The 19,749-nt window shown below is 44.2% G+C and overlaps 1 protein-coding gene across 3 annotated transcripts in view; it reads right to left on the bottom strand.

Annotated features, from left to right (window-relative positions):
• The window catches only part of Tgfbr3 (transforming growth factor beta receptor 3), a 196,778-nt gene that overhangs the window by 109,394 nt on the left and 67,635 nt on the right, over positions 1-19,749 (bottom strand). For 2 of the 3 annotated variants that reach the window (XM_023720259.1, XM_023720260.1), the window contains exon 3: positions 5,819-6,006. In XM_023720259.1, the coding sequence (XP_023576027.1) occupies positions 5,819-6,006 (188 nt within the window). The remainder of the gene's footprint in view (positions 1-5,818; positions 6,007-19,749) is intronic. The other variant, XM_023720261.1, reaches the window with a different exon arrangement.

Genomic DNA, 19,749 nt, shown 5'->3' with positions numbered 1-19,749 from the left:
GGAGAGAGAGAGAGAGAGAGAGAGAGAGAGAGAGAGAGAGAGGCTGATCATCTATTGATACTGCAGAAACAGGAGGAAAGGCTATAGATGGACAGACAAGGAAGTAGGTAGCTGAGGGATCTCTCTAATACAATAGGTGGATAGGCAAATATCTCCCAAACTACCAAAATTAAAATTAAACACAAAGATGTTAAATCAGATGGCCAAGTCCTAGTACTGTAGCTCTTACAACTTTATTCTCAGAAGGAAATCTTTCGATGCACCAGTTCTCCCTTCCACAGTCAAAGCAAGTTCAGTTAAAAGCAGCTCTGGATTGTAGGCAGAGGACAGGTGAGCTATTGTGAAGGCTGCTGAAGCGTTAAGGAGATGATTAACTATGAAAGCAGACAAACATCCACTTGGCGGCGGCATTGAGTGTGCAGATCAGCAGCCAAACAGAGACCAATGGCCCTTGAGATCACCCCTGCATTTTATAATTACTGACATTTGGTATGATAATCCTAAACCAAGGAAAGGAAAAAAAAAAAAAAGACACTGTCACACACAGACCAATCCTAATACTCTCTCAAAACGCCAGGAGAATTGTAAAAGACACTAAGACTTGAACAGAGCTGTGGCAAGCCTATACACAAAACCCAAACCCTCCGTGAGACCTGCTGGCTCGGCTCGCTGACAGAGCTGACCTGGCGGGGTGAGGTTTGCAGCCAGGAACAAAGTCAAAGAGAGACTGTCTCTAGGCCTGGAAAAAACTTGAATTGCACCATCAACATACACCACTGGAGGCTAGCTCCAGGACTCGCCACCTCCCACGGTCCCAATGTCCTTCTCTGTTAAAACAGTGTGACCTTCCTTTCAGAGGGCTAAAGACTGGCAGAAGTAATGTAAGTGTCCGGCAAGGGGGCAGCCCACAGCAGGCATGAAATCTCCACCCTGGAACCGCCATCACTGTTACATGGTGAGTAAAGAAGATGTTAAAAAAAAAAAAAAAAAAAAAGGCAAGCAGAACAGTCAACATTTATATGTGCTTCTTTCCTTCTCTTTCTCCTAACTGTGGTCTTCTCCTGTCCTCAAAAGAACCAGGAAAGGAACAAGTTCATGCCACAGTCCTCCAAGAAGGTACAAAGTCAAAGCGATTTAGAGCCACATGTGTGATTAACCACACATCCCATTTGGCCGTGCCTGCCAACAAGCTTGGAGCCAAATTTCAAACTCAATCATAGCGACCACGTTAACCCACACAGCCAACAACTGCACCCTCCTTTTTCCTTTTGGTTCTCGTGTTGTACTTGTGCTTTTTTTGTTCGTATGTCTATTGTTGGAACCCATCCTAAATCTTCTTCTGGGATGAAGCAGGGAAGCAAGCCTATAAAATTATGGAAGGCAGGACGTTCTGATGGGTGAAGTTATTAAGCCTGGCCCCTTTCTCACATCAATGGAGCCTCCCAATTCTCACTCCACCCTACAACCCAGCACAGGCACACCCGCAAATCATGATCGGTCCCTCCTTTAATGATAGAACAAATACATAAATGTAAATGCCCACATCTTTCATATACATACGTAATGGCTAACTAGGCGCTACTAGCAGCTTTTCATAATATAAGCAAACAATTAGACAGAATGGAAATAAAAAAGACACAGACCACCACATGAAAGCAGATCACAAGTAAGAACTGGAAGATAGGAACGAAATTGTTGCCATTCCAGCAACTAATGAAAACATGTTTCTGTAAACAGCCTCTGATGGTGCTATAACCCTTCTCAGGACTCAGACTCAGGGGAGGGACCGAATTTCAGAGGCTCACAGAAGGGGAAGGGGCCTATTTTACTACAGCCAAAGGGCACTCACTGGCAGCTGGTTTGTACAGCTGTTTTATTTATTTTAAAAGACACATCCAATCTATCAGAGCTGTTTACCCTCTTCTGCCTGCCTCTGCCAGAGAGTCTTTTTCCAATTTCCTGTTCACTTCCAGGGCTGTTGTTTCCAAAACCAATGATTACAAATGAGAGGTGTGGTCTCACACAAAAAATACAGCTCCAGGTCTCGTGTCCCAGTGAGAACCCTGCAAGCAGGCCAGTGCAAGAGCAGCGCTTTGGTACCAAGGGCTTCCAGACGTGGCTGGAATGAACCCTCCTCTGCCAACCAATACGATCATTTGTCCAACTTAAACATAACTGTTTCCCCAAATCTTATCAATTACTCCCTCCAGGTAGGCTCTGTCACCTCCCCTTCTCCTCAATTGAAGCGCCCAAAGGCACCTGGAGTTTAGTCAAACACAAGAGAAGGGGATTCATCCCACATCTGGACACTAATCCTGCACCGCTGACGAGCCAAAGGGAAGTGGGGCTAATTCAGTAATTCCTTCACATTCAGGGATGCTGCTATGAAAGGGAACTACTGCAGAGTCAAGATCATTAGAGTCAAGGTCATGCGTGGCACGGAGCCAGCATCCTAATTCTTCTGCTAACTTGTGAGCAATGGTACTTATTTCATTTTGAAAAATATCTGCCTCAGGCCAGCAAAATAGCTCAGTGGACTAAATGCCTGCCTAGGCAAGTGCAAGGACTGGGGTTTGATCCCCAGCACCACCTCTAGGCGTGCTGTGCCAGCCCCACCTCTAGGCGTGCTGAGCCGGCCACCGAGACCCGGCATGGTGGCACATGCCTATAATCCCAGCATTGGGAAGGTTGAAAACAGGAGGATCACTAGCAGTCTGAGCTGCATATGGAGACCCGTACAAAATATACAAATTTAAAAAGAAAAACATCTGCCTTTTCTATCTGGTTGGGAGTGTACAAAGGTTGCCCCGCCCTCCCACTACCACCCCCAAACAGATCAGCTGGTATTTCTAACATAGCACATATCTATAAAAATCAAGTTATCCATTAAGAATAACAAAGAGATAGGGCTGGTGAGATGGCTCAGTGGTCTAAAGCACCTACTTAGAACAAGCTTAGCAAAGCACAGGGACTGCGGTTCAATCCCCCAGCCCCACATGCCAGCCAGCCCCACCCCCTGGTGGGCTGAGCTGGACACACCCACACCCACACCCACACCCACACCCACCCACACACACACACACACACACACACACACAATAAATAAAATTAAAAAAAAAAGAATAACAAAGAGTTGGGAGAGTTTAGATTGTCAGAAGAAGCAATTTTAGTATTTTTTTAAAAAGTGAACTGAGTTAATGTAAACTTTATGGGCGAATTATAATGTTGGCAGGTCTAATGATCTTTTAGTTTCTTTATTGAGATATAATTTATATCCCATCAACAGGGATATAAATATCCCATCAACACTTTTTAGTATATTCACAGGACTGTAAAATCATTACCATAATTTAATTTTGGAACACTTTCACCTCCCACTCCAAAATAACTGTAACCATTAGCAGTCAACCCCTACTTCCTGCTTTCCCTCATTTAGTCCTAAGCAAGCACTCACCTGCTTTCTGTGTGTATAAGTCTGTGTATTCTGGATAGTCCATGAATGGAATTACAAAACATAGTTGCTATGTCCACCTTTTACTATGTTTAAGTTTCATTCACGTTACAGCACCTATCAGTACTCTACTCCTTTGTATTCCAAATGACATTCCACTGTATGGATATACTACATTTTATTTCTCCACTCATCAGAGTACAAAATTCAAAGTGTTTCCACTCTCTGAGCACTACCAATAGTGCTGATATGAATATTCCCAGGCAGGCTAGGGTGTGAGTCTGTGTTGGATTTTTCTCTTGGGTACAAACCCAGGAGTAGAATCACCGGGTTACATGGCTCAAGTGATTTTTTTCAAAGTTATTTACGCAACTGCAGCATTGCCTCTCCACGGTCAGCGGATGGAGAGAGCCAGGAGCACACAGCACCTTCCTAGCCCCATCGTGCCGTCCACCGCCAAACCCTCTCTTATTCTCTCTTTGTCCGATGTCACCTTCCACATTAACTCCGCATATCAACAAAGTACTCTGAGCTCTTTACAGCATGATGGCACGTCAGAGCCAGCTGGAATTTCCAAAGATCAATTATTCCAATCATCTTTTAATACAGCATTAAGCTACAGTCATCTAATCCTCAAAGGTCCTCCAAAAAGAAACAGTGCAATTGCCCTTAGTTGTCTATCCTCAGAAATGCTGTGAGATCACCAGGGGCACACACCATGCAGACGTTGAAGGGGGACACTCAGTGTTCAGGCTTCCAAACACCCATGAGACATCCTCAGCTTCTTCCTTCTCTTCTCCCTGAGCACATTCCATCCCGTCATGCGGCTCGTCTTCTCGTCTTCTGCACCTATAATACCACCGCCTCCTACACTACGCTCCCGTGTGGGAGGGTTCTGCTAGCCTTGCTTAAGGTATTTCTCCTTTCCTCCAGTAGTCTTATTGAATTTATTTTCAGAGTCAACAACAGAGCCGCACAATTTAACATCAAGAATTTGGGGCTGATGCTGCTTCTGTAACAGCCTGGACTTTCTTTTCCTTCCTCAGTTCCTCTGAGAGAAGCATATATAAGAAGAGTAATTATTGCTGCTGAAGAATTGCTGGAGTCAGCAGCGCCTCATAGGAACTGCATTTCCTCCTCCTCTCCTCCCTTCCCTCCCACCCCAAACTCCCCCATAAGTTAAGAATTAAAGATGCATTAGGGGGATAAAGAAATCTGACCTGAAATATGTGCTGCAGCAACAGTGGCAAGCAACCAAGAGTATTAACAATAATTTCCAGCGGAGCTAGAAAGGTTAGATGATCTGTCTTTGAAATGAGCCAACTCTGCACACTTTCAGGAGATTAAACTCCACTTGCTTTTCCTTCTGGATGCCTCACGCCTCTCTTTTCCCTCCTCCCCCTAAAGGAGAGGGTGGTGGGGCACATAAACAAATGGCTCTAGAAGTTATTTTCTTGACCAGGAAAAAACTAAAAGATAAATTTTATTCTGCATTAGTTTTCCATACTTTGCTGCGACCAGGATTTACTGTGCTTTCTTTCTCCCTAGAAAAATAATGTCTGACTGATTAACATTTGTGACACACTTAAGTCAAAAAATGAAACAGAATGACAACTGTGTGTTATTCTGTAGGAACATCTACCCTGTAAAGAAGCACGGTGACCGTTTACCCATCAGCCAGGCCATCTCAGAGTTACCGGAAAGAGGAGCTCATTTCTTTGAGAGTCATCACTTTGGCCAAGTGAGTTATCTCTGCACCTGTTTTATCACCTGTAAAATGATAGGCCCTCGTGGGGTCGGGGTGAGTCACACAGTGCTGGCCCAGAACAATGCTGAGTGGCTGAGAGCCCATGCCATCACCCTCCCAGCACTGCCAAGACCACCACCGTCCTCCCGAATCTGCCTGGACGCCACCAGGGAGCTGCTGCAGGGAGTTACATGGAGGCGCAGATGCTGCCATCTTCATTCCAGAGTGATCCTGGCTCCCCAGGCATGCTGCAGGCGCAGCAGGTTAATGAGACAAAGCAGGAAAGGCAGACAGAGAGGTCACAAGTAAAGCTGGAAGATATCTGACAGGTCCAGAGAAACGGTCCCTTGTTTTCTCCCAAACATATTTAGAAGATGCAATTCTGACATTCTTCCCATACAGGGAGCCAGAAGTAGGACAGAAGGGAGCAATCTTTGGAAAGAGAAATCTTAAAGTTGCCCAGGCACAGAGAACTATCCATTATTTTAATTCCTGCCCCCTCATGTATTCACACATGAGAATCCTTGTGGAATCCAGAAGAGAAAAAAAAAGAGCTCTTTCTTCAGAAGAGCATCTTTTCGGACTCAGGGCAAGGACTGAGGGCTGACAGCCATACCCACCTCTCTCAGGGGCTGGTCAGGCGCTTTCTCATCAGCACGGAGATTCAGGATGTGGACCTCCTGTGGCAGCCCGGTGGTACCTCTGCTGGCACAGCCTGACAGGACGGTGAAGCTCTCCATCAAGGCCTGGACGGGGTGGGAGGCATTGACAGGCGACAGTTCACACTGGGCACTGGACTCTGGACCTGCTTGTGGAATCACAGACATAAAGCGTTCAGTGCCATTCTCCCTCAGAGAAGCGATTTTGAATAATCAAGCCAACCCACCAGAGAAGCCTTTACAAGTACACTGTTTCCAAAATAAAACAACAAAAATACCTAGCCTATTCTGCTGAAATTCCCACCCCTTACATTTCCTTGGGATGATTCTGCTGGATACTTGATTCTCTAAATGTCCATTTAGCTTCACAAATAATGAACATACTCCTCTGGGTGGAGGACACTCTCCATTTGACATTTGTGTTTAATTGTTCGTCTCTTGGAAAAAAAATCAGAGAAAATCAGAAGAAATTGCTTAAAGGCCCAATCGTATTTATGAAAAAAAAAAAAAAAAACCTAAAAATCCCTGAAATGTCAAGAATTGCATTCTCAAAAAAGGGTATAAAACCCAGTCCATGCATTTTAAGAGCTTCCCTTTATTAAGGAAAGCAAAATAAAATTAAAGACGACACAAAAAAGGTTGGTCTGAATAGAGCCAAGCACCATACAGCACAGTTTGAGCAAGAGATCAGAAAAGTTCTCCCCCAAGAGGCAGGACCTGAGCAAAGCCCCACACAGAAAATGCAGAACCCTGCTCATAGGGGACGCCTGCCTTTTCATTCTTCTTTCCTCTAATCAGCCAAGTCTTAAATTTTATTTTTTTAATATTTTATTGAGAATCAAATATCAATGAGACACTTTCCAAGCTGATTAATAGAACATTTTCAATAATTAATACATTGCACATTGTTATCGTCTCAGCGGTCATCCACAGCACAAGAAGCAGCCAGGACATCCCATCCAAACACCACTACTAGAAATCCTTCCTCTCACCAAACCAAGCGAAAGCAGCCGTACATCTATCCTAACTATTCTGTATATACAAATACAAACTGGTCCTTCCTCTGTATCCCCCTTCTCCTGTTCAGTCCTGTCAGACACAGGTATTCTATTGGCATCTAAATATTATAGGTGCTTGAATTCAGTTAAACAATCCAACACAGTCCATAGTCCACAATAGTAGTGGGTTGTCCACAGAAGTTGTTGACTAGAGCCTTTTACAGTTCAGCATATTAATATGGCTTTACTTTATATATCTCGTTTTCATACTTCTCTGCTGGATGGTTAAGACCAAGATAAAGCAAGACCTATATAACAAGAAATGTAACTTTTATATCTGCCAACGTCAGCCAAGTCCCCTTAGGATTTATCCTGTAACCCTGTACTGCACTTTGTAGATCTTTTGTCAGTGTCAGCCATGAGGATGAGTCATGGCCAATGCTTGACCAATTTGCTCTCTGTGAAAGCCTGAGAGAATTTTTTTTCTCTCCATGTGACTCTCCCCAGGCACACTATAGATCATCAATCATATTCCTCTGTGGCTCTATAATCTCCTTGATCAGATAATTTGGGGCACAACTGAGTTACATGATGTTACAGTACAGGTTCTCCTATGTCCTCAGTCTTCACTGACCTTGAAAGGCTAGGGCCAAAATGCTAGTGAACCTTGTAGACCTTCCTTTTCTCTGATTTTTAGTCTGCAAACTTAAGTTGTTAACCCTCCAGAAGAGAAGCTTATTATTACCCTGCAACATATGCAGTTCGGTTTACCCTGTCTAAATATCGAACAACTTAGGCATAATGTGGAACAGGTATCTTCCATCAAGTATTGATGTGTTGAAATTTAAGTCCTTACAGAATATGAGGAAAAAAAATTTTTAAAGAGGAATAAACACATAGTTTTACACAGAAATTTAGAAATCTAAACATATACAGCATTGTAGCAGGACAGTCCTGTGACATTTTTTTTTCTTTTTCTTGTGTTTTTTAGTTTTTCATTTATTACCTATTTAAAAAAAGAAAAACAAAAAACAAACAAACAAACAAAAAAAAAAACCTTTTACCTGTGAGACAGTATGGTAATGATTGGTATGTCATGACAAGAAGTATGCACTTAGAAGACCAGAATGACAGGCATTCCAAGCGTGACCCTTCTATTACACATTGCTATCTTCAGTGTAGTTGTTTGGTTCACAGGTATCAGCATATATAGTTAGTCAGGTTAAGAATCCTACCAATTAACTGCTAGTTTCAAAAACCTGCTGATGTTTCTCAGGATCATTGTCTTGCCCATCTTGTGCATACAAGTGTATGGCTTTGTCCCTGTCCTGTTTCCCAGCTTTTCTCCTTATCCTCTCCTTGCTTTCCAGTCCTCAAGTTCTCGCTTTCCTTTTAGTTGTGTTATATGTTTCTATTTGTATTTCTTCTTTTGATTTCTTACACTAGGGAGACTATGTGATATTTACACATGTGGGTCTGGTTTATTTCACTTATGAGTATATCTTCAAGTGGCATCCACTTAAATATAAATGCTTCAAGTTTATCATTCTTTATAGCTAAGTAATACTCCATTGTATAAAAATACCACATCTTTTTCATACATTCCTCATGTGACGGGCATCTTGATTGTTTCCAAGATTTGGCTATCACAAGTTGTGCTGCTCTAAATGTAGGTACACATATGTCACTATGATATGACATTTTCAGTACCTCCAGGAAAATTCCCAGTAGGGGGATAGCTGGCTTGAATGGGATTGACAGTACTAGTTTCTTAAGGAGTCTCCACACTGATTTCCATAATGGTTGTACCAGCCTACATTCCCACCAGCAGTGGAGAAGGGTTCCCTTTTCCCCACAGCCTTTCCAACATTTGTTGTTGGTTGATTTGTTTATGATAGCCATTCTTTCTGGGGTGAGATGGTATCTCAGTGTTGTTTTGATTTGCATTTCACAGATGGCTAGTGATGTGGAGCATTTTTTCATATATTTATTTGCTTCTTTAATTTTGTCCTCTGAGAAGTGTGTGTTCATCTTAGATGCCCATTTCTGGACTGGGTCTTTAAATTTAGGGGCCCTAATGGTTTTTAGTTCTTTATAAATTCTAGAGAGCAGACCTTTGTAAGCCTTAAATTCTAAACCCACCCATTTCTATTTCCTTCCTTCCCCTAAGCAGTTAAGATCTCCCTCCACAGAACTCCAGGTCTCAAGCTCTCTAGCCCACCTTCTATACAAAGGAGGCCTTCCTATACAGGGTGCTCAAATGTGCAGTGGTTCCAAACATGAATGCCTATCCCTTTTATCTCGGTCTCTGGAGAACTGCTGGCCCAAGAAATAAAGCTCAAGCTTTTCACACGGCACTTGTGGCCTTCCATCCGCCCCTTCTCATCCTTCCAGCTGCATCCTTCCCAGCCTACTTTAGGAATGGCAACTTGCACAAAGATCTCCAAACATTCCACGACTCAATTCCTTGTCTTTATTCAAGCCTGTCTCAAATTCATCTTTCTTTCTAATTCTACCTCCGTGACAAGCATCCCAAGCAGAAGGAGGCACTTTTTTCTTCCGTCCTTCCCATAATTTCTCTGCCATCTGTTTCACTTACACTAGTGGCCACAGTGGCATACATCTGTCTTTGACAACTGACTGTGACCTCCTGAGGGCTGTAGAAGTTACTCATCTTTGTATCTTCAGAGTCCTATTTAGTGCATGTTATTTAAGAGATATTCAAAAAGTACTGGTTAAATGAATAAATAAATCACTATGTTTCTCTTAATGCTTCCTCTCTGATCAATGAGTAGGGCATCATTCTGCAGACTAGAGTTGGTTTTAAGGAATGAATTTGAGAAACAGGTTGCTATGGTGATGTGAGGTACAACCCCATGACCACATGGAGGGAGACATTCAGGAGAAAGGAGGAAGGGACACTGAAGGGGCCCAGGGACTGCCCCCCCCCCCCGCCACCATGATGTGTTCACTACTTTAAACTAAAGGACCTTGGAGAGTAGAAGATGCTAGAAGAAGCTTCCCTCTGAACTCTCCTTGACTGCTTAAGCTCTGGAAGCAAGCAAGAAGCAATGAGCCCTGCTCCCTTCCCCAAATTTTCATTCACTGAACTCATACTGCAGGAAGAGAGAATGAAGTCCATCAGTACACTTGCACAAGCCTTTCTCATTCACCACTGTCTTCTGTTTTGGTTCTAGTTAATATTCCAGAGAGAATCATTTACAAACCACTGTCTGTTCTGCAGATAAAAACAAAACAAAACATAGTCTCAGGTGTCTATACATTCTCCAAACCCACCAGCATCCAGTGAAAATCATTTTCAAGCCCACATTCCCTGACTGCCTGCCACAGGAGGATATCTCCCGGGCTTTTCCTTCTGCTGTCATTTTTCCCCTTTTGCAGGTTAATAGTTCACATTGCTTTTCTCCTATTTAATTTGATTATGTCAGCCTATTCCCATTAACCTGCAGAGAGCAGAGAGGAAATATCCCTTCATTCTTGTACAGTAATACCTCATCGTCTCACGCCTGTGGAAGCGTGGTGCTACTGGTCCAGTTCAATAGTTAAACATTCTGAAACTTGAACCCACTAAAGCAACCTTCCAAAAATGGAGCCTGAACAAAAAGCTCTGGACATTACAGAAATTCAAATTAAAACAACACTGAGGTTCCATCTTACTGCAGAAAGAATGGTTATTGTCAACAAACCAAATAACAGTAAGCATAGTGTTGGTGAGCCTGTGCAGGAGATGCAATCCTTCCCTGTTGTTGATGGGATATAAACCAGCACAACCACTAAAGAAATCAGTATGAAGGCTGACCAGATAGCTCAGCAGATAAAGCACCTGCTTAGGCAGACACAGGGGCCAGGAGTTCAATCCCCAGCCTGCTGTGCGAGCTCCACCCGTGGGGTGCACTGGGTCAGAGATTGAGATTAGGCATGGTGGTGCATGCCTGTAATCCCAGTGCTGGATAGGCTGAAAAACAGGAGAATCACTATGAATCCAATCTAGTAATGAGACCCTGTAGACCCTACACTAAATACTTTAAAAAAAAAAAAAAAAAAGAAATCAGTATGGCGAATCCTCAAAAAACTAAGATAGAAATTATATTTGATCTACCTATTCCAAATACATCTAGTATTGTCCCAAAATAGTATACACATGTTTATATCAGAATACATACTGGGTGTTAAATATTTTATGTTTTTACTTTAAAGAAAATAAAAAATAATAGATAAGACAATAGAAATGATAACCCACAAGACTATAGGAATTCAATAAAGGTTGTTATATTGCACATGGTTGTCTTCCAAGCAGTAGCTCAGATTACCAGATATACGCATGTAAAATTGGTCAAAATAAACATTTTAAGCATTAACTGATCCCAAAAAAAAAAAAAAACAGAAATTAGTAGTACAATCATCTTAGCTATCCTATGTATATGCCTACAGGATTTTCCTCATCCTTCTTTCTTTTGTCCTTTTCCTCATCCCAGTTGTTCCTTCCCTTTCAACAGTTTCTTTCCCTTTCACAGTTTCTATTGTACCTTTAAGATTTTATTCATTCTTTCATGTTCTTACTCGAGGGAGACAATGTGATGTTTTCACAGCCAGGTCTCACTTAAACTTTTTTTTTTTCCTTCTGTATTCAGGACAGGATCTCCAGGGCCTCACTACATAGATCAGTAGATCGCCTCGGACTCGTAGTGATCCGCCTGTGTTCAGCCTCCCAAGAGCTGGGAATACACGCCCAGTCTCAATCCTAGTCTCAGCATGCCCTGGAGGTGGGACCAGCATGGTATGCTGGGGATGAACCCCAGCTGCTGCACCTGCCTAAGCAGGCGCTTTAATCCGCAGAGGTATTTGGCCAGTTCTTCCGGGTCTGATTTATTTCATTTATAAGTACAGCTTCTAGTTGTATCCATTTACCTATAAAAGCCTTAAGTTTATCCTTCTTTATAGCTGAATACTGGTTAAATCTTAGAAGTAGCCTACATACTCATCAGCAGAGAAATGGATAAAGAAACTGTGGTATTTATACACAATGCAGGACTACTCGGTCATAAAGAAGGATAAAGTAGGGTCATCATTGGACAGTGGATGCAGTCTGAGACCACAATGTTCAGTGAAACATATCAGACACATAATCTTAAATATCACATGGTTTCTCTCATATGAGAGACCCAAAATATAAAAAAGGACAAAATAAAAAATAATAGGAAGTGAGATAACCTTTTGCAAATGGGATGGGGACCAAGAGATGGAGGGGAGAGGAAGGGTTTGAAAGAAAGAATCAAAATGTGTTCCACTCATGCACCAACTCCCCCGAGGAGTATAATCATTATGTACTGCAAACACGCTAATAAAATAATATAGGGCCAGCCAAGTAGCTCAGCAGAATAAAGCACCTGCTTAGGCAGACACAGAGACCAGGGGTTTGATCCCCAGCCTGCCATGCCACCCTGCCACCAGGGCACACTGAGACTGGGATTGAGACTGGGCGTGGTGGCACCTGCCTGTAATCCCAGCACTTGGGAGGCTGAAAACATGAGGATCACTACAAGTCTGATCTATGTAATGAGACCCTGTAGTCCCTATACTAAATGCAAATAATAATAATAATAATAAATAATAGTAATAAGAGTTTTGCACTTCTCCAATAGCTTTCCTGACATCTAAATAATAGAGGTCTTCTTCAAGACTGCACCCTCAGAGCCAGGCTCTCCTGCTCCCCACTGCTATGTCATAAGCGATACCCTGCCAGGTGAACCGAGTCTATTTCAGGAGTTAAAGAAATTATCTAGGACGAAGTAGCAATCTGGTCTAAATGCAGTATGTGCCCTCTCAAATAATCACCACCACCCTCTATTGCTGGATTGTGCTCAGCTGCTTTTGAGAAAGCAGGAGGTGCTGAGGGGAAAGCCAAGGTGGCAGCAGCCAGAGATGCACTGCTGGGCGCCCCACCAGCACCCCAGAGCGGGACAGCAAGGCTCCTCTCCCTACTCCGGTCTGGGGGCCCATACTAGCAGTAGCTACCCACACTTGGAAACCCGAATTGCTTTCAGAGCCTCCTGCTGTGCATTTGCAGTGATCACAATTTCAACACAGACAAAAGTGCTTCTGAGCTCCAATTTGTCTACATGTATGCAAGCCGTGACTGGTCTGGCATTTGGCCCAAAAATACATCTACAAAAAGGCCCTCCACCTGCTTACAATTCCACCATTGCCCACTGGGGTCCTCCTTAGTTCACTGAATTTTTCATGAAAGAAACCATAGGTGAGGCAAGTCACTGCAAAGCAGTATACAGGGTATATATACTCTGATCAAATGATGGGGAAAAGACCCTCTACAGAGACCCATTAGAGGCAATGTTTCAATGTCAATGTTATGATTTAGGTTTTAAAGTGTCTTCCCATGTTCAAAGCTTGGTCACCCACCCTTCCTACTGGGACACAATGGTACCTTTAAGAAGTGGAGCCCAGTGAAACAGAGCTAGGCTATGGCAAGCGTGGGGTCCTGGCTCCTGCTCTTTCGCTTTCCTGCTGCTATGAGGTGAACCATTTCCTCCACCAAACACTTCTGCCATGACATACTATGTTGCCACTGGCCCAAAGTAACAAGGCCAAACCAATTGACCATGGAAACCCCTGCCAAAATGAACCTTCTTCCTTTGAAGTTGATTACCTTAGGTATGTCGTCATAGCAATGACCAAGATACTCAGTAGAGAGTGCTCTTGAGTAGCTGACACACTAGAATTTGGGGTGTTTCTTATGGAATTTTTTTCCTTCAAGTTTAAAAACTAAAGTACAAAACATGATTAAGCTATCTGTATACCCAAAAGATCAAAAACCCAAAACAGGAATTATCTACCACTATCACTAAGCGTCTATAAGAGGGTTGGCCAGAGAGCCCAGTGGATTAAAGTTCCTGCTTAGGCAGACACAGGGACCGGCGTTTGATCCCCAGGGTGCCATGCCGGCCCAGGCCCTGGGGCATGCTGAGACAGGGACAGACTGGGCGTGGTGATGTGCACCTAGAATCCCAGCACTTGGGAGGCTGAAAACAGGAGGATCACTACGAGCCCAATTTATGTAGTGAGACCCTATAGACCCTGTACTAAATACAAAAAAAAAAAAAAAAGCCTATAAGAAAAGGTGCCTCCTACAGTTCAACACACAACTTCAGACTCTGTGAAAATAATAAACTTTACTAAGACCTTGTCCTGGACGGAGCTAGGTGAAATCCATCCATCCAACACCAGAAGGATTATGCCCATTTTTTAAAAAAGGAAAATAAGTTCAGTCCACTAGCATAACTATTTCAAGTCATCTCAGTCACTTGAAGCCACAGCTTGGGACCTGCCCTGAAATCCTCTCTCTTAGCCAGGAGGATTCTGAAGGGTGGGACTCCTTAGGCTGCTGCTACGCTCGGACCTCCTGTGAGGACAGAAAGCAATCAAAGTATTCTGTGATTTATAACCTACTCTGCAATCCAAAACATCCAAAAAACAAGATGGATTGGTGGGAGAAGAGATATTCAGATAAAGCAACTATTGCAAAATGTTAGCTGTGGAATCTAGATGTCCACTGGTCAATGGTTTCAACATCTCTGTATGTTGAAATGTTTCATTAAAAAGTGCTCAGGGGGAGGGGATGCTTCTAAAAACTAGTAAGGCCAAAAAAATGCTTCCAGAAATCACACTCTGCTGATAAAAGAGCAAACAGGCATAATCTTGCAATGTATCAAAAGCCTAAAGAAATGTGCACAATCTTTGCATCTTTATTCTTTCTGAGATTGGGGTCTTGCTGTGCTGACCAGGCTGGCCTCAAATTCACAGTTCTCCTGCCTTAGCCTCCCAAGTTGCTGGGATTATGGGTGAGCATCATTCTACCCAGCTAGTTTATATCTTTTGACCCAGTAACTCCTCCCTACGGAGTTCATCGTAAAGAAAAAACTAAGTAAGTGTGCAAAGAGTACAGAATGTACCAAAAGAAGAAAACCAGAGAGAATAAAAAGAAAATGAGTCTTTTAAATATCCTACTTCTGATGAAGGCCCCAAGCCACCCAGGGCTTACGAGGCCCTTCCGGAACTGGGTCCACCTCCACCTCTGGTCTCCTCTCTCAAGCTGGCCCTTCGCCACCATGTTATAGCCACTCTGGCTGACCAACAGGCCCACTGGTCATCTCCCAGTGGCAATTATCCTCCTCCTTTCTCCATCTGTCAGGACCATATTCCAGTCCTGCTTGAATTCCGGCACAGATATAACCAGAGGTGTCGGAAACAACTTGTAGGAGGATTTACTGAAAAAGGAAGGAACTGTGTTCTGGATTTTTTTCCCCTCCTTCCTGCTGATTGGAATGTAGATGTGATAGACAGTGCCACAGCAGTCATTTTGACTATAAGATGGAAGAAATGCTGAAGAGGCCAACATGAAGTTGACCAAGTGCTTGGTGAGCACGGTGCCGGTGGATAAGTTCTGAAATGCTTCTTTTCACACACACACACACACACACACACACACACACACTTCTCTCTTACTCACGCCAAAGCCACCTTAGGTTTTCTGTTGCTTGTAGCCCAACCTACCCTAAGTAACACCCTGGCCTTCTTCTAGGCCAGCCTTCTTCTGGGAGCCCCCCACGTGCACACACTGAGGGTTCCTTTCTCCAGGAGCACCTTCTCTGCCACCTCTGCTCCTTCCCACTGCCACTGCTCGTCCTTCAGATCTCCCAAGAAACCTTCCTGTGCCTCGCACACAGTGCCTAACAGCTTCTTCCCACAGTCCACGTACTCTCTACCTCCCTTCATAGCACTTCACGTGACTTGATGCTCACAATTATTTACTCAGTTCTGTGCTTGATATGGACACACTCCCGAGGGAAACTGATACACAGAAGCATGGCACCCGGTCACTCTCTCGCTGTGTGCCTTTCCTAAGCCCAGTGCCTGGCACATAGTGAGCGCCCAATACCACTGAGGAAAGAGGAAAACAGCACGACATAACCCATACTTAACAAGTTTTATACCAATGAGAGACAGTGTGCCCCAGATTTCCTCCTTTCTCCTTTTATTTTTGGTGGGGAAGAGGGCTGGGGATTGAACTCAGGACCTTCGAGCTCAGGTACATCCCTAAATATTTTTATGGTTTTATTTTATTTTGAGACAGGGTCTTGCTAAGTCACCAAGTTGGCCAGGCAAAGCTCAAAATTGCAGTCCTCCTGCCTCAGCCTTCCAGAGTCCGAGGAACACAAGCATGTGCTCACTCCCCACCCCCTGCCTGGATAATAATTTCACTCTACAGAAGAGCCAAAGTTACAATCTCATACCAAAGGTAAAAAAATCAATGTGAAGAGAAGGAGGTGTCATTTTTCATTGTCAAAAGTCAAGTTCCAGTTGGGGCTTACCCTCCTGCAACTGTCACAGAAGGTGGGAAACACAAACCAGCTTTGGCCTTCTTTGCAAGCACCGTTGTCTCTGGGTGGCATGTCCAGCATAAATGTCCCCTCCCTCACATCGTCCACTGGCCAGCTCTGCCCCACCAGAATAGGCATCCACCTGCCGCCAGCTCACCAGCTCACCATTCGTGCTTGAGGACACAAAGTGGCTCTGGCCTGTGCTTATGAGTGTAGCACTTTGAGCCACAAGAGCCGGAAACCAGGAAATCTTGATCTGAGACCAGGTCTGACTCATCTGGCATTCTGTGATGCCCATGAGCTCTGGAGCTGCCGGTGCAGGCCCTCAAGAACAGCTCAGAAGGCTGGGAGTTTCTCCTGTGGTCATGGCCAGCAACCCACAGCCACCCTCTCTTCTCTACACAGTCTCATCCCTGCAGTCAAGAGGCCAGTGAGTCGCTTGCTCTGCTGATGATGCTAAGCAGCAGAGCAAAAGCCACTGCACCACAGTGCCAAGCAAACAGGACACAAATGACCGCAGAGGAGGAGCGAAGAGATGCAGGCTAAGGGCGCCAGCACTCAGGAGCCCACACAACTTTACCCTCACCCTGCATGTGACAACCAAGAGTCACATTGCAGACAGCTCATCTGAGGCCTCTCCAGAACTGTCAACTGGGCAGCATCGATGGTATCACTCCCACTTACGTAAGCTGTGGCAAGCCACAGAGCAGGTGCGTATTTCAGTAACGTGCTGCCTGCAGCGTGGCACTACGGCTTCGCCTCCTGGGCATCCCTCACGGGTGCCTCGCACTCTGGGTACTGCCGATGCTTCGGGCATCTAGTACACACCCAGGCTGGGATTCCTTGGAGGCTACTCCCAAAGAAATCCAACTTCTCTGTGGTCTCCAAGTGAGAGCTGACTATTCCTTCCCACTGGCTACTCAAGAAATCTGAACTCCTCAAAACTTAGTGAATTCTGTGCATTTTTGGAATGATCTTCTCACCTTACAACCTGAAGCCAACCACATTCCATATGGCATACCCTCCCAGCAACCAGGACACACCTGACCGCTGTCACCAACAATATGATTCCTAATCCTCGCAACAGTACCGGGAACACAGTTAGTTAAAGGAAATCCGAGCCTAAGTCTGTCGGACTCTAGGAGCAGGCTCTTCCCAGGACAAGTTCATCTGTTTTTTGCCTAGCACTTTCCAGGTTTAGGGGCCAAACATAAACATTAGTTTGTGTCTGATAAGATAAAATACAACAAACTGCTCAATTTACACTTCTAACCTTTGGTTGATTTAAAAGACTTCATGAACTCAAGGAGCAAAAGCTCCTTTCTCATTTTACCAAATGCCATCTCTGTCTTTTTCACTGACGCTTGATTATCTGGACTCATGGGAAATGTTCCTAAGATCTAACTACGACATCCATGTCCAAATTCTCCATTCTGCTTAAAGAAAACAATGCAGAAGGGCTCGCCCCTTCACTATGTGCTTTCCCTGCAACCTAGCATTCCGATCTCAGCTACAGAACCCCCACATCCACGCTGGCTGCAGGCCAGCCCCAGACTTGACAGAATGCAGACAAGGCATTTGGGAACAGATGTATTTGCTGCACACACTTTAAATTTAATCTACCCCCAAAGAAATTATTAATGTTACACCTCATGCAATGCAGAGTAAAATATTGAGGGGAGGGTACTGCTCAGAGGAAAGGATAGTGATTTTCACATTTAATAAATGTGATCTGCAACAGCTCTAAATACTAACGCATGCCAAGTTGACAAAAACATCTGGTACCTATTCCATATCATTTCCAGCACTCTGATTCCCCGTATCACCCAGGGTCCTAATGAGGAGCGTGTGTTCCGCGGTAATAAAAGTGGTAAAGATGCAGAAGGAATTAAGGGGTAACATTATAGCCTGGGACCAAGACACTGCAGCAGGGAGATTTAATTCCAACAACACCATTGGCTAATGAGGGTTTCTGTTATTGTCCCACAGGGAATTCTGCAATGCTGTCAGCTGCAAAGAGGGACAAACTCCCACAGACTGTGAGACTGGCGCTGCAGGATCTATTCTGCCCTTGAGCCGAAAATCCCTTCGACCCCTGTGAGATGCCAGACTCTGTCAGCAAGGGCACCCAGAATGATTTCTCAGCCAGCAGCATGGTCTGGCTCTCTCTGAGCTTTATGGGAGAATGTCACAAACACCAGGATGTGATACAAAAGCAAAGCTCAAGAAAAAACACCTGGAAGGCCCTGGGCTCTGGGACCTGGGGCACCAACATGTGCTCATGTTTGTACCATCTCAAATTACAAGTCCCTGGATCTCCAGCCCTCGGGGATAGGGACAGAGCTGTGGAATGCACCCCCATTAAACTCCAAAAGGGGCCCTTCGGCCACCAACCACACCTGGGCTTTTCAACAATAAAACTTAGCTTGAGGCTGGAGTTTATCCCTCATAGGAAAAAGACAGAAGAGCCCTAAGGCATACAGTATGGGACTTTCAGGGTGCCAAGCCAGGGGACCCCAGAGTTCTCTACGATGCAACTCTTCAAGTATAGCTTCTCCTGTTTTCTTCTTGCAAGAAGTCAAATGCCAATCTGTTGGGCTAAACATCAGTGCCTATTGGTACATTGTGATGTGGAAATAAATCATGCTACAACCATATCAAAAATTTTCCTAGCTAAATTGTTTTTAAACATTCAAAAAGGGCCAGGAAGATAACTCAGCGGCATAAGCGCCTGCCTGGCAAGTGTAAGGTCCTGAGCTCAATCTTTGGCACCAAAAAAAAAAAAAAAAAGTTCAAACAGCATTGTCGTATTCCTATTATTTTATTTAGTGAAATTCTGTATCATTTCTAATGCTTTTTTCTTACCATTTTGTATTCTCTTTAAAAAATAAAAATAAATGTTCAGAAGAAAACAAAGGGAAAAGCTGAACTCGGAATCTAAATTTGAGTATTGCGAAGCGTCAAGCTGTACAGGTACCAGCTTGTCCTCCTAAGCAAAGCACCGCTACACAACCTGAGGAGCCCGGAGATGTTCTTCATGCAGCTCTGGGAAGAAGGTATCTTGTGTTGTTTGGTAATTTTTAATGATCTAAAGAGAAGAGCTAGCAGTCCTGCCTGTCGCCACTAAACATAAAGAGGAACCCCTAAGGTGTAAGGTGCAGCTCAGTGTAGAGTGCACACTCTGCAGGCGCAAGGCTGGGCTGCATCCTAAAAGGAACCCTGGAAAGCCCTGGGAGCGGCAAGATGACAAAGACCCGTGATGCCAGTACTCTAAGGAGGCTGAAACAGGAGGGCTGTCACTTGGGTCCAGCCTGGGGAACTTCACTGAGACCTTGTTTCCAAAAAACAAACAACAAAAAAAAAAAAAACCAACAGAGGAACTGGGCCTCTAGCTCAGCACAAAGCCAGGCCCTGGGTACAATCCCCAGCATAAACAGAAGAGAAAGCTGCTGAGGAAAAGGAAGGGGAGGTGGGGGGA

Source organism: Octodon degus, unplaced genomic scaffold (assembly GCF_000260255.1).
Source record: "Octodon degus isolate 3935 unplaced genomic scaffold, OctDeg1.0 scaffold00074, whole genome shotgun sequence".
NCBI lineage: Eukaryota > Metazoa > Chordata > Mammalia > Rodentia > Octodontidae > Octodon > Octodon degus.
Note: the sequence above shows the minus strand (reverse complement) of the source record. Positions and strands in the feature narration are given on the sequence as shown.